The following is a 15,461-nucleotide window of genomic DNA, read 5'->3' on the forward strand; positions in this document are numbered from 1 at the left end:
CAAACACGACCACAGTCTTGAATTTGGATACTTATTCACCCCTTGGACTAATAGTTTATGCTCATCTTTGGAGGGGATTGCCTAGGTTTGAGAACACTCCATCTGAACAAACCAATTTCTAGACCTTCACAATAAGAAAGACATTTTCGTTTTTATAGCAACCCCTATCTGGTGCAGGAACATTGCTGATAATAGCACCTGTTATGCTGCAAAACCAAGTACATATGCAGATGGGTTTATAAACTTCAGACATAGGAAAGGTGCAACCAGCCTTGCTGGAATGTGCTCTTCTAATCTTTCATATGAACACATAGCTCTGCAAGGAGTGCTTAACACACTGAGCTAACTTCTGAACCATTGTGGCACTCAATTTATCAATTTGGATTTCAAGTTTGGCTATTGTAATGATCAACATAATTCACACAGAAAGGAAAGAATGCTACAGAAGTTGTACTGCACAAACTAGGTATTCCACAGCAGTGAACACGGAAAGCATTACATGATTAATTGATCAAGGCAGAGTGTACTTCTTAAAACAGACAGGGTTTAGAGCCTCAGCAGCATGCCATTAAATCTCCTGGCGTGTGCTATTTAAGTCTGGTGAACAATTGAATCTTACTTTAGATCAGGCAGCCTTGTGGGGTGGCCCCTCCAAGGTGGGGGTCCTGGGCAAGTGCCCCGTTTGCCCTCCCATAAAAACGTCTCTGCTTGGACGGGTTCCGGGCAAAAGTTGCCCACAAAACCCCATCATTAAATCGCCAATAGATCAAGCAGAAAGCCGAAAGGGGGGGACAGGGAGTGCAATGTGCAGCTCACGGTTTAATATGTGACCAAATAAGTGCCTCTCTCAGATTTCCGAGAACGACTTTTCAGATAAACAACATTGCCCAGTCTCAGCTATACTGACAATGGACCCCTCATGCATTTCTTAATTACACTCCACGTTACATATTTTGAGAGTTTTATAAAATATGCCAGATAGTAAGGGTGGCAAACCACCCATTGTATAGATTGCAAAACATGAACTTCGAGGGGCTTGGGGCAAATCCGAGTGCTTGTCAGCTGGTCCGAGTGTGCGTTTTTAAGAACTAGAAAGACGAAAAGGTAAACCTTTTAAGTCAACAAATAAACATTCTGCGTGTACTTGTATTCGTCACTGGTATAATCCCCAAATCTGAAAAGCACGTCTGTACGTCAGAGTGGCTGCTTAGTGCAGGAGGAAGGCACTGAATCTGCTGCGTTTATATCTCCCAGGCTTTTTTTGAAAACAAATCGGCGGGTCTGGACTGAGGCCAAGAGATACAGGCAGTGGCCAATAGGTGGCGCTGTGGAGGCATGAACCAGCCGAGGTTACAATAGAATATTGTTTTCTCTCGCTAGTTTCCAGACTGTTGTAGTTGAGATTTACAAGAAAAGAGGGGGATGGGAGTCATCTCGGCATTCAGGCGTGCTTTATGAAATTAACTGAGCAGAGACTGCACTACACCCCACCAAAATGCGCTCTCTCCTCCTTTGCAGATTATGGCGGATACGGTTGCAATAATAGCCGGAACTCACATTGCGATGCATTTCTCTCGCTTTGCTAAGTTTTGACAGCGACACGGAGGGCCAGTCTGACACACATGCCAATCTTGTTTGAAAGTGAAGTAGTGTGCCGGCGTGTTCCAATGAAAGGCCAGAGCGTGAAATCGGGATCACCCCCATTTTAATATTGTTCGCGCTAAGCGTCGGCCATCAAACGGCGGCCCAGTGAAGGGCTGCACATTGGAGGTGGGCGGACGGCGCTCCCATCTGAAGCGTCGCCCCCACTCTCCACCCCGCTATAAGAACTGAAAGCGTGTCCCCGCATCCCCCACACACAACCCCGCAGGAGGAAAAACAAACTCAAGTGTTCCTGTCACGGTCAATGGCAACATATTGACGAAGACGCCATTGTGCCAAGAACATCCTAGCAAACACACTGGCGCTATCAGAAATGAATGTTCCTCCTGGTTAGGTGGCGCCCCGGGGACCACGCAAAGCAGAAGCCCCCTGTAGAGAAATCACGGGGTAGAGTTAATGAGCACAACACTTTTATGCCAAGGAAAATACTACCCATCTTCGTGTATTGTGAGCACTTTTTCAAAATAAAAGGTTACTCTTTTAATAGATGGGATGCCTAGACGTGCAGATATGAGGACTGAAGAGGGGAAGCGCTAGTTTAAAGTCGGGCTAATTCAAGGGCGCTACAGGGCTGGAGTGGGAGAAGCCGGTCGCCTTCCTACCAATCCGGCGCCAGTAGGCGATCTGGACACGCACTGTAAACGGTGTCCCGAACCCGCACTCTAGTCCTTTCCGAGAAGATTGCCCGTAGCTTTATGGACAGCGCCGCTTTAAATTAACCCTTCCGGCCCTGAGTAAGCTGCGAGATACCGACCTGCGTCTGCCGGTTTGCCGTTGAGATCTCCTGCAAAAGGACTGTCATCGCACACTCCCGAACTGGTAAACATGTCACCGGGCACGCGGGAATAAAGCATGCACAACGCGGAGTATGTATTACACTTCATGAATGGTGCGACGTGATGGTGGGCAACTTCTGGGACTTTTTCTCATAACACCAAAGAATGAATGTTCCATGTGCGTAGAAGCATCGCGATTTGTAGGGGCTGCAAAGCAAAGGGAGCTGCGTGCATCGCATTCGACGTGTCACACTAGGGAAGAAGCAGCATCAAAGCGTGTGTTCCCTTGACTAATACGTGCATGTGTGCACAGATTAACGAGTACCTGCGGGGACGTGCACAAACTAAAACGCATGCCAGAAGATAAAGCGGGGGGAACAGCGGGCACTTGCTGGCCCCAAACGTCCTTGGGTATAGCAGGCAAGAAAGCAAGCAAGGAACGTCGAAGGGGTTAACAGAGCCGGTCCCAGCTGACAGTCAGCTGATCGACCCTGATCGACAGCTCGGAAAAAGTTTCCTTGTTTCTAGAGCATTATGCTAATGACCAGGTCCGATCCTGGCCGCCCATTGGCCCCGAGCCGGAGTCAATTTCCCATTTGAAACCCGACGTCAGAGCAGCTATAAAACTCAGCAATGCTTTTAAACTCTCCTGTTGGAGGATCTCTTTAAAATATCACCGGGCTTCTTGTGGCAATTGCCAGGTTTTCGCACTCCTCGTTAACTTGTTTTTGCTCTTCCCTGGCCGACCCACGGCTGCAACTGTATCCTGTCAACTTTTTTTCTGCACGCACGGAGAGGGGGTGCGGTGCAAAAGCCATGAAGTGTTAACAAAAACGACGAACTTGCAGCTGCAGCGCTCAGGCAACGTTCACTGCACGCGGGGGGAGAAAGCGCTGCTCCGATGCATCTGTGCGGGAGGCTCTGCAGGAGGACGAGCCTTTCCTGAGAGACCTTGAGAGCCCCTGCAAAGACTGAAGGGAAAAAGGGGGGCGAGGAACCCAAAAAGTGCGCGTGGAGCTGGCCGGCGGCTGCCCCCTTGCACCCCTCCTGGAGGGCTGTCCGCAGCTCGGGGATGGCATCAGACCTGGCAATGGCCAGCTCCGACCTGCCCACCAGTCCCCTGGCCATGGAATATGTTAATGACTTCGATCTGATGAAGTTTGAAGTGAAGAAGGAGCCGGTGGAGAGCGATCGCATCATCAGCCAGTGCGGCCGCCTGATCGCCGGGGGATCGCTCTCTTCCACCCCGATGAGCACGCCCTGCAGCTCGGTGCCCCCCTCGCCGAGCTTCTCGGCGCCCAGCCCGGGCTCCGGCAGCGACCAAAAGAGCCCGCTGGAAGACTACTACTGGATGACCGGCTACCCGCAGCAGCTCAACCCCGAGGCGCTCGGATTCAGCCCGGAGGACGCGGTCGAGGCACTCATCACCAACGGCGGCCACCACCATCCGCAGCAGCAGCCGCCGCCACCGCAGCCGCAGCAGCTCCAAGGCTACGATGGCTTCGGCCGGGGCGGCCAGCAGTTTCCCGGATCCGGGGGTCCCATGGGCGGGGAAGAGATGGGCTCGGCGGCCGCCGTTGTGTCTGCGGTGATCGCGGCGGCAGCAGCCCAGAACGGGGCGCCGCACCACCACCATCACCACCACCACCACCACCTGCCCGGAGGAGGCGGCGGCCACCACCAGCACCACCCTGGCGGGCCGCAACAGTCCCCAGGAGGCGGCGGCGGGTCCCTGCTGTCCGGGCTGCACCCGCACCACGGCGGCGGCTCCTCTCTGCACCTGGACGACCGCTTCTCGGACGAGCAGCTGGTGAGCATGTCGGTGCGGGAGCTGAACCGGCAGCTGCGCGGCGTCAGCAAGGAGGAGGTGATCCGGCTGAAGCAGAAGCGGCGCACGCTGAAGAACCGCGGCTACGCGCAGTCCTGCCGCTTCAAGCGCGTCCAGCAGCGCCACGTCCTGGAGTCGGAGAAGACGCAGCTGCTGCAGCAGGTGGAGCACCTCAAGGCCGAGATCTCGCGCCTGCTGCGCGAGCGCGACGCCTACAAGGACAAGTACGAGAAACTGCTCGGTGGCGGCGGCGGCGGCTTCCGGGAGCGCGGCTCGGCCAGCAGCAGCGCCGACAACCCCTCGTCGCCCGAGTATTTCATGTGAGTGCCGGCGCCACCCTCCCCCGCGCTGCACACCCTGGCCGGGTTAGGTCCGCCGCAGAGCTCGCCACTTCGCACTTTTACCTTCATTGTTTTATAAACAAGAAAGGAAAAGTCCCCGTTTAAGTCACTGATTCCCCCTTCCCCCTTTTTTTTTGTTCATAACATTTTATGTTGACTTCATTCTTTTTCTTTCTCTTTGGCTTGCTTTGCAAAGATCCAACCTGCTGCCAACCGTGCCGGGCTGTTCGCTTGAAGCTCGTTCTGTGAATGCAGTTACACTTAGGCCGTGAGTTTGGAGGATGCTGCGGGGGAAAAAGTAAAAAGCGAAAAGACACCCTTGTGCTGACTCTCCTCATCTCGCCCCGTGCCATCCCGAGGTCATGTGGCCACGCAGGGCCTTAACTCTGGCCACCCCTAGTCCCTAATCTGGCCAGCCTGATGCAGGCCCCCTGCTCGCTTGCACCGGCCACCCGAGCCCTTCGCGTGGCATTCCAGACACCCTTGAGCCTATACGTGGCCCCATCAATCACTTGTCCACCCTAAGCACTTCATTTGGCCACTTCAATCTGGGTATCCTGTTCTCTCAAGTTCGGCCAAACCCAGAGTTCTCCCAAACTCTTGACATGACCACCGTGACCTCTTAATCTGAGCATTTTGACCTCTCGGCGTGGCACCTCGAGCTGCCCATGTAAGATTGGGACATTTTTAGACTAGAGCCAGCTGAGCTCACCCCTTGAATCCCCGTGTATGTGCTGAACGCACAGCCATTAACTAGAACAACCTGCCAAACCGAAACCTGCAGCAGACCCCCCCCTTACACCCACCCCCTGTACATGTGAGGTTTTTGGCCCTGGGTCAGCCAACAGTGAGACTGGAATCTGCCATTGCAAGACCGCCCTCATCTCATGCGTTATGCTTGCTACTTTGTGTTAGCAGCAATGAACACAATATGTGAAAGAAAAGACTTTATGGAAAGGAGACGTTATAATATTAAAAACCCTGCATGCTGGACATGTATGGTATAATTATTTAGTTTTTTTCTTTGTTTTCGGTTTGCTTGGGAACTTGACTTTTTGGAGACTGGTATGGCATGGCACTCATCCTTTTTTAATTGCCTCGTCACTATTTTGGTTTAAAAGCAAATGAGTGCAACTCGGACCCTCCCATTGAACCTCGCATCTTTTCTGAACTGTTTTGAGTTATGCAAAAATCGACAGACTTCCATTTAAATGCACTGAAGGCGTTTTATCAAAAGATGCCCAAAAACGGATTTTGATAGTTTAATGTGGCGAACAAGGAACTTTGAAGCGTGTTTGAAACAGAATATAACTGCTCAGTTTGGCACACAAATACCATCATGTTGCCTGAACAGTCTAAAACTTTTTTTTAAAAAGATCTGCCCCATGTTTTGTTTGCATTTGGTTTTTGTCAAATGTGGAATGCTACGGGTTTCCACTCATAGAACTTAATTTAATTTTAGTTTTCTTATAATCTGTTAGCCAGTTTAAAATGTATATGCTACAGATAAAGGAATGTTATAGATACATTTGAAAAAGTTAGATCTGTTTAGATGTAGACTTTTTTTTAAGATTGATGCACTAAATTGTTTACTGTTGTGATGTAAAGGGGGTAGAATTTGAAATGGGCTGTTTAAAAAGTAGTTTATGCAGCATGTGCTTGCAACTTACATATAAGTTGGGTATGTGTAGTTCTCGCTATACCACTGACTGTATTTGAAAACCAAAGTATTAGAAAGGGGCACCCCATGTCATATCTGTGGGGTATTTTACATTCAAAATGTATGTTTTCTTTTCAAAACTGAAGTATTTGGGACTGAATTGCACTAAGATATAACCGACAAGCATATAGTACTCCATTGCAAACATGTTTAGAACGCTAACACCCTTTTATGCAGTTTAAAACAAAAATGGCATTACTGCACAGTTTTAAAATGATGCAGATTTTTTTACAGTTGTGTTGTGGTTCAGAACTGGATTTTCTGTAACTCCACAAATTCCACATTCTTAAAGGCAATAATCCGTACATTTTATGTTCAGGGATTTATACCCTTTCTGTCTTTTAAAATGGAAAGCAAAGGTTACCACAATAAATATAAAAAAACATCTTACCAGTTATGTTCCGTTTCTCATATTTTGCTGTGCAAAATGGATTGTACATTAAGTTACTAATATGAGTGAGATTTCTATGTGCTTTGTTTTATTTAGAAATGTATGATTTATGGTAGAAACAAAACATAGTCTATAAAAACCAGCTGCAGTTGTTGACTGGATTTCTGAGCGTGCAGCTAGGAAGGTCAAATGGCATACCATGTACGTGTAGGGTGCAGAGACTCCAACAGGCCGTGGATAAGATCCCTATGGGGGACACATACAGTAACATTCTGGCCCCGATTCATTGAATATTTTCCCGGTTCCAAGTGAATTTGCACTGCTGGCAAGTGACTTTGCACTGCCGACACAGACCCTGATTCATGGAACCGTGCAAATTGTATTTTTGCCGGGCAAAGTCATTTTGAACTGCAAAAATAACTATTGGCTGACTTTGCCCGGACTTTGCACTGCAAAAGTACACTTTGCACGGTTCCATGAATAAGGGTTTGTGTCGGCAGTGCAAAGTCACTTTTCAGCAGTGCAAATTCACTTTGAACCGGGAAAATATTCGGGCCCAAAGTGTTCAGACAATTTTAAGGGCTCAATTGAAAGTCACCACCCACCCCTTTTAACTCTCTTGGTCACCACCTTTTAAAGCAGTGCATCGAAGCAGCTATCTAAACACATTTTTTTATTAATGTACCAGGCCCCAGTGTAGCTTCCCATATACCCCCTCTTTTCTTCCCATATTGGGAATGTTTAGGACCTCGTTCATTTCAAAGTGATTCCCACCTGGATAGGTCATTAAGATGAGCTCATTCCACCCGTTCCACCAATGTGGTTTTGAGCACAACGTTAGCACGGGCCTACATCGGCCTGCGTCTCATGGCTATTGGAAGAAATTATAGAATATAGTCCAACGACTACAAAGCTGCTCACAGTTGATTACATTTAAAAACCCCAGCAGATCAGCATGTGCTGCTTTGTGCCCTTGTGACGTGGATCCACAAGATGACACAGCAAACTTCTCATTTCCTTGATTATTCCTTGCGATGTTGTGGAACGTCAAGTGAAAGTAGAAAGGGAAAGATGATCTTACTGAATATCACATGTTTAGAAAGGGTCAGGAGCAGGCAGCCTGAAAAACTCTGAGGCCCAAACCATGTCCAGGAGATGTAAACGAGCATGATTGATGTGACACGACAATCTTGCTAGTTTAAGTCTGTATAATCTGTAGGTGCCTATGGGTGCACTTGCACCTTTTTTTGGCGACGCATCCCGGCGCATTTAATGGGATTAGTGATCAGAGCGCACTCTATAGGGACTAGCACCGATACTCATACATTATCCATTTCCAGGAGATGTCATGTCCACACGGCGCCCACCATTACCTGCGCTGTAGCTCATCCTAGCAAAGGGCACTAGGGTTGCAGTTTTTGTAGAGATGTGGACATTTGCAATGCTTGACTGGTATATCTTTGAACGGTGAATTGAATTAAGATATCACTTTGTCAAATTTGTAATAAAGTCAGCCATTTTGTTTGTTTTTTTAGCCCTAGAATCTTTCCTCTTTGCCATTTGACCTCCCTCGTTCAACTGTAGACTAAATATTGGCTCAAGCCCCTTATTCAAATCCTCTGCAGCCCATATTGTAGCTAATATAGAATTACAGTGCAGTTATCTACTCATGTACATGTATCTTATCTTCCATGCAAAATGCACATAACAAAGCAGGTTTACACAATCTAACAGAAGAAAAAAAAATCCTGTTCACACCAAAAGAATTTGCCGTCTCTACCCAGCTCTCCATAGAGTTCAAATCGAAATGTTGATATTTTTTAAGGAGTTTTTCAAATGAAAGGGATAGTGTAATTGGGGAACGTGCTGCTAATCTCTGTAGCCAGATTCTGTACCTGCAAAGGGAAAGCAAATCGCTTTGACCATGTAATACAGATGTACAGTGTAATTTAAAATTTTTACCAGGCAGATCTAACATTTTAATAAAAGAAAGTGAAGGCAGTAATTACGTTTCCTGTATTTCTTTCCCAAAATTGACTTGCAAGGTTATTTGGTGAACACAAATATGTACTTTACCTGGCCTTTCTCCGCCTGATGTCTTTTTCTAAAGTGATGCACTTATTGTGGCGCCTGGTGCTATGGGGATTTCTCACCCGAATCGTCCACATTGAAAACTAGAATTGTGGCCTTCTAACCGGGGCCAGGTGGAGAGAAATACATGTCTGGTCTTTCCTGCAAATTCTTCGCTGCTGAAACCTATGTGTTAGGTTCTGAAGTAGTAGGACACACTATCGGCCTGATTTACAAAGCGTTTTCCAATGGAATTGCAACATTGTAAATCGCTTTTGTAAATCGGGCCTTATATCTCATTAGGGGTCTGATTTACAAACATGTTTTCAATGGGACTTCCCCATGGTAAAACATGGTTGTAAAATCAGGCCCTGTGTGTTTTCATTCTAATGTGTTGCTTGTTGTTCAGGGCAGACTATTGATGCAGGTGTAACTGTACTTCAACAGTGTGCAGTGCCGCATAGTGTGCTCTGTTGAAGTTGCATATTGGACGCTGTATAGTTCGGCATATTTACAAAGTAATAGTTATTGATTTATTCCCACTGTGAGTGCATTCCCCATTGCTGTATCAACCAGGCACTGGTGACATGTCTATGCTTTCTGCTCATAATAAGTGGAGGCCAAACTCAAATATTATTTTTTTTTTCATTAGAGGAATGTTTAGATTGGCAAGTGGAGATTGATGGCTGCATACTTTGGAGCCATACTCCATTGTTCATAACTTGAGAACATCTTAATTCAGTACCATATCTTGAATGGAAGGAGGCCTGAGGGGCACAATACAGTTCACCAATGGGGTCTTTAGCAATGCCCTGTTTCTGACACTGGTCTTAACGTGTATGAATTGGATTAGTAAGTACGCATGGTTGTTTCTAACAATGTGCACTTTGGCCCTTTTATAAAGAATAGCTTTGCCTACCCCTGTGCTCACTTGCAATCCAATCGGTTGGGTAATGCCCACTTGTTTGGAACAATGGTTCCCACCAGACACCTTTCTGCAACTTTATTGAGTGTATTAGCTATAGTCTAATAACCAGTGTAAACTGAAAAGAACACACTGCAGTCGACGTTCACTTTTCTCAAATCAGCCGGCCTGTGCATCTCGCCAGCAGCAGTCGAAGCTATGGCTCAAATAACTCTTGGGCGCTGGTATTCCATATCCATCCGCATGAGTGGCAGTTGTTTACGGGCTGCCTATTACACGAATAGTAAACCATTAGCCAACTGCCAAGAAGGCCAGCGATTTACATTCCATTCTTAACACTGAAAGAAAGCAAATGTTTAATTCAAAATATGTCTCCATGACAGTTATGGGAGTCAACCTTTTTTCCCAGCTGTCTTGGAGGATTGTGCTTTGTATTTCGGCTCCCCTTTTTGGCGAGTTTGCCAGCCTGTGATCCGAGAGGATCCTGCGTGTGTTAAAGCCTTTTCTCAATGTCATTCTAAAAAAAAATAAAAAAAAATCGAACTTAGCAAGGCTCAGCTTCTCCGGCTCCTTGCGGAAATGATGTATTGTCCTACACGAGAGTTATCTTCTCCAGTTACACGACCACATTACTCTCGTTTCATCGTGCGCTGCTCTGAAAGGCAACACCCCATTCCCCCTATATGTTCCTTCCCCTACATAGCTGGACTCAGAGCCGTTGAGACGCTGACGTCTGCGTTGATAATTAGACGGAAATCCCTCCGCATCTATCAATCTGCTGATCAGGATCGCGCCTTTCGCGTGCTCCTGACCGTGCTTCGGCTCTCGCGGGAGATGGGAGGTGTATTTTAAACGGTGTGTCGTTTTATTTCTGCTGTGGCTGTGACATAACGTTATCTGGGATGGTGTGCAGCTGCTGGCACCAGTAACTGCGCCACACATTATCTGGGCGTGCAATTGGCAGCACAGATATATTTGGTGGCATGTGTTTCCCTGCTACCGCCATCATGTTTTTCCAGTCTATTCAATGGTTCCTAATGTGACAGCAACGGGCTTCATGTCTGCATACTTATACTGCCCCATACACTACCTGTGTGTGTGTGTGTGTTTGTATGGGACGTATACAGCACACAGCGCACTGGGAAGCAGCAGAGCGCTGTCCTGGGGGGGGGGAGGGGGCGGCCTCCAGTCAATAACCGGTAGACTGCAATGGCTGCTGGGACGGGAAGGGGCGCATGGGGAGCAAGTTTGGTTTGGCATTTACACACATAATGAACAACTGTACATATATAAGTGCCTCGGTACACACACGCTCACGCATACATCTACATTTTGAGTGAAGTAGCAAATCAGTGTTGATGGTTTTTGTCAAAATAGTGAAAGTTGTTCCACTATTGTACGCTGGTTATGTGCCCATTAAGGTTTACCACTGTTGGATTGTTAATGCGGCAAAAATCATATACTTTTGTATTTTTCAGTCAAACTGCTCTGACATCTGTACGTTCAACCCCAATCGTGTTCCACAGAATGGCTGTAATGCTTGACAAAACAAACCGCTGCTTGCACTTCGCAGGCCACTTATTGATAGTCCATAATATTCAAACACTTCAGCTAAATGCGCCCAACGTCCAGAGCCGAGCAGGAGCCTCGTGCAGCCTTTCTTACCCAGGGCCTTGAAGCGTGTTCAGGTGAATTGATGGGTGCATTGCCCTCGCGCTCAATGTATCCCTCCGCGCCCAGACACACATGCAGATCAAAACACAAAGCCGTGCTTCTGCAGGAAGGGATTAGCAGCCTTCCGGGGCCGACCAGCCAGTAGCCATTTGCCAAATGCAAGGGCGTTTTGTTGAGCAGAACGCGCTGCAGAGCCCAATGTTTAAACGTGTCAATTGCGAATCAAGATAAGAGAATTAAATTGCAAGCTATTAGTCTCATCTTTGAATGACCATTACTAGAGAGTCTGCAGGGTGTGTGGATGTTAACCCAGGAAGCCCCTGATCTATCTCGCGTGCAGCAGGGCTGTAAGCAGCACATCCCAGGCGCAGAAGGTTTGCTTGAGCTCTTAAGCAGGACGCAGAGCCACCAGGTCCTGCTAAGGAGAGCTCGACTCTTGTGACGCCACTTATTAATAACAATATTTAAGAGCCCCGCAAATTCCAGCCCTACCCTCAAACATCAAAAAGATAATTCTAAAATGGGAATAAGCTTGAGTTGGCTAGGTTTTCTAGCAGTGCCCCTCCAGCGTTATTTCAAGCAATACTGCAGGCTTTCCCTCAGACTTCACGATGAAAGGCACCTCCAATGCTAACAGTAAAGAGAGGCATCCATTGTTTTTCGGCATTATTTGGCTAATCATAGCTGGACCTGGCGAGGCTAAGTTGATTACAACTCAAACAGCCTATTTCTCCAAGTATATGTTATTGGCCATTTACCAGGCATCTGCTTATCCCAAAACAGTGTTCCACTCATTTTCAATGTTGTGTCCCATCATTTTTGGAATACCTGAAGAATTATTACAAAGGTAGGTGTAAAGTGTGAGCCGGAGTGCAAAGTGTGCGTAGGCTAAGGACATCTGGAGGGAGAGCGGATGAGGAACACGGGGCAGTCTGAGCACAGTCATGACACAAGTCACATTTTGTGAGTTGTATTCGGTTTTGGAAAACTATTGTTATAATAATTATTTTAGCAATCACGCATATGCTTAGGAGTGAAATTCAACCATTTTCTTTCTAATTTAAGTTTGGTCACACATTGCCTATTTCTGTTCAGTTTTTTTCTTTAGTTTGTATTTCCTCGGCTAGCAAGTGGACACAATAGCACCCTACATAATTATATGCAAATGCAGCACCCAGAAATACCAACATTAGGGCATAAAGTGCACACCTGCCCCTCAATTTCCAGCAGATTTTACATGCTGCAACACAGCACACATGTTGTTCATCTAATGAGCTGATTTGTGAATGTTTTTCTTTTTTTTTCCTGAAAAATATACCTGTCTGGAAAAGCATAAGTCTGGATTTTCAATAACACTATCATGGCATTGAAAGCACGTGATTCCAGTGACGCAATGTAGGTGTGCATGTGGCACCTAATCCTGTGTTTCTGAAGCCAACTCACTCCGCAGCTGTGAACTCGGACGCAGAGTGATTGGTTGCAGTGCCACAAATAAGCAAAGATACCCAGTGCAAAATGAGGCAATTACCAGTGCAATTCAATCCCGTTACTTTAACTAGGCCCCTTAATCTATTGCTACATATTAGCCCACCATCTTTCCTGTTGCCATAACATGTTGAGGTATGACAGATAAGCAAACCCAACCAATCTTAAAAGGAGGCAGACCAAACCACGCTGCACTGGTGCTAGATTCAAGTTTGAAGTGGTTTGGTCACTAAGAGGCCTCATACTATGCGTGGTTTAGATTACACACTTCTGGAAGGGGTTAAGCGGATCAGAAGGAGTGCTGATCCGGATGGAGATATTCAGACACATCCCGTCATGTCAGAAAGAGAGCTCTAATAGTGCTGCTAAATGTCGTTTGCTAGGACATTGAACAATTAATTTGCATTGCTGTATACATTATGATTTAAAGCCATCATTTGGGGGACATCTCGGATGCACACACTCCTGTGCGCCTCTTCATGTTTCAAGGTAGAATTTGAACAGGTGTTGCACTGAAACATTTCAGTGCACTGCACTGTGCAGTGCTGGACAGAAATTGCTTCCATGAGCTTGGCGTCAAATCTGCTGTGGGTAGGTGGCACATGAGCAGTGTTCCCCTTTATAATGCTGGCCTTTTCATGTATGCCTGCGTCAGTGATTCCACCCACCTTTAAGGTGCAGCAGGTGCCTGATTATTATATGAAAGCCAGATGTTTCTGTTTTTTTTTGGAAAAAATATTATTTATGTAGCTCAAAATATCTGTACGCAGAAGAGGTGACAATCGCCTCACAGTGACCTGTACAGTCTTGCAACATGTTGCCGCGCATATTGAATCGAGGGCACGCATTTATCTTAAATGTGTCCGCTGCTCAAGCATTTAAGCAATATATTTGTTCAAGGACTCCCACCATTCAGATTGTGGAACTGGATGAAAGAAAATAAATGCTTGTTAGGCGGACATGGCTTGCCTGAAATCTGATGTATTTATCCTGATTCCTAAGATATTCCGAGTGATTCTTCTTCCAAATAGCGGGGACGGATGAGCAGATTTCCACCCCCTCGCAGATTCCCTGCAGCCATCCCGTGATAATAGCACATCTCCATCATGGTCATCTTGGCTTTCATATCAGGCTTACTTATTGATGGTACAGAGAGAACGTCGATTTATTTGGAGCAACAGCCTACGGGGGTGGGGGTGTGCGGGGGCACATAGACCACAATGGTCTATTTACAATTGTGAACTTATTTTTCCAGACATCTTTGATACCACTTTTGGTTTCTGTGTTCCCACACTGGATGATATGAAAAGCAATAGGAAATGGCCACTGTGTTATGCATCTCATTATTTTATTGTATTGTGCATTTGTTAGGCGCTTATACAACAAGTAATTGTTTTTCAAAGCACCCACAGGGCAGTAGGGAGGGAATATGGGATGGAAACACTGTATACACTGGAAGATAAAGACAAACCTACTAGGGTGTGTGAGCATTCAGAGCGTGCATGTGCAGAGAGAAGAGAGGGGATGAGGGAGAGGTGGGTAGGTGCCGGAGTGCCCGTGCTCGTGAGTGAGCAGCAGGTGTAAGTTCCCAGTGCAGGAAGTGGAGGCCTACAGAGGCGAAAGGCCTGTAAGTGCCAAAACAAGTGCTGTGGGAAGGCAGAGGCTGAAGGTGATTGGGTGTTGGAGGCCAGAGCCCCAAAGGACACATAAGGGCCCTAGCCACCAAATGGTGTCCTCTTATTTGGTTAGATTCAAAGATTCAAAGAAGCAGCATCTGGTTTACAGGCAATCCGATCCGGAAAGAAAAAAGGTGTGTAGGATTTAGGATTATTTTTCAGGCATGGTGACAAGATCTGAAACTGAAAAGGACAATTCATGTCCGGTTCTTAAATTATCTCCACCTCAAAACATGTATCCTTTTTTTTCACAGTTCATTCTTAAAAAAACAAAAGTTATATAGTTATAGTGTATATATCTCAGTAATAAATCATACAGATGCCTTATCTGCGCTCTTTCAGAAAAGGGTGTGTGTGTGTGTATGTTTACGTAGGCACTTCACAGAGCCCTGCATTGTTTAAGAACGGATGTTGCTCGTTACCAAATTCGCTGCACTTCTGTTTTTATGCCGTTACTTTTTTTGTTTCATTCTAGTTTTTCTACCCGCCAGTTAGAAGTGTATATACGCACATTACTAACTATACACATTGAACTGTGTGGGCACACACACGCCATGCTTTACCCATCATAACATTCATTGTAATTCACATATCAGGTTATTGGCCTGAAATATGATTTCTATTTTAATGCTGGCATAAATAAGCACCCTCATCCTTGCTAACGATACCAACTAGAAGCCAGCCAGCCACCAGGAAGGCTCCACGTGTGTGGCTCCATTTCATGACGTCACATTAAAACATCATGCCCGAATGTTAGGATGTACTGCTATAGACTGCAGGTTAAATGTACCAAGACGTTCCCACTGCTGGTGCAGTGAGACACTTGTGTAACGGTCTGAACAGTGCCCTGCACATTCAAACGTGCACTTCAATTTGTATACAGACTATTTACAGAGGGCCTGATTTGCAACGT

At 46.4% G+C, this 15,461-nt stretch overlaps 1 protein-coding gene across 1 annotated transcript; it reads left to right on the top strand.

The window, feature by feature from the left end:
* Nucleotides 1–2,936: 2,936 nt before the first annotated feature.
* Nucleotides 2,937–8,723, top strand: MAF (MAF bZIP transcription factor). Its single transcript, XM_069652867.1, has 2 exons — nucleotides 2,937–4,586; nucleotides 4,804–8,723. Exons 1-2 carry the CDS (start codon nucleotides 3,511–3,513, stop codon nucleotides 4,877–4,879), a joined length of 1,152 nt encoding a protein of 383 aa, XP_069508968.1. The 5' UTR covers nucleotides 2,937–3,510; the 3' UTR covers nucleotides 4,880–8,723.
* The last annotated feature ends 6,738 nt before the right edge of the window (nucleotides 8,724–15,461 follow it).

Source organism: Ambystoma mexicanum, chromosome 1p (genome assembly GCF_040938575.1).
Source record: "Ambystoma mexicanum isolate Mex_15411 chromosome 1p, UKY_AmexF1_1, whole genome shotgun sequence".
NCBI classification, from domain to species: domain Eukaryota; kingdom Metazoa; phylum Chordata; class Amphibia; order Caudata; family Ambystomatidae; genus Ambystoma; species Ambystoma mexicanum.

Bases quoted from the DNA above. Each gene is read 5' to 3' on its own strand.
- MAF (XM_069652867.1), top strand. From the start codon at position 3,511: ATGGCATCAGACCTGGCAATGGCCAGCTCCGACCTGCCCACCAGTCCC. The intron at 4,587-4,803 runs GTGAGTGCCGGC...TGCTTTGCAAAG, and splicing joins TCGTCGCCCGAGTATTTCAT to ATCCAACCTGCTGCCAACCG.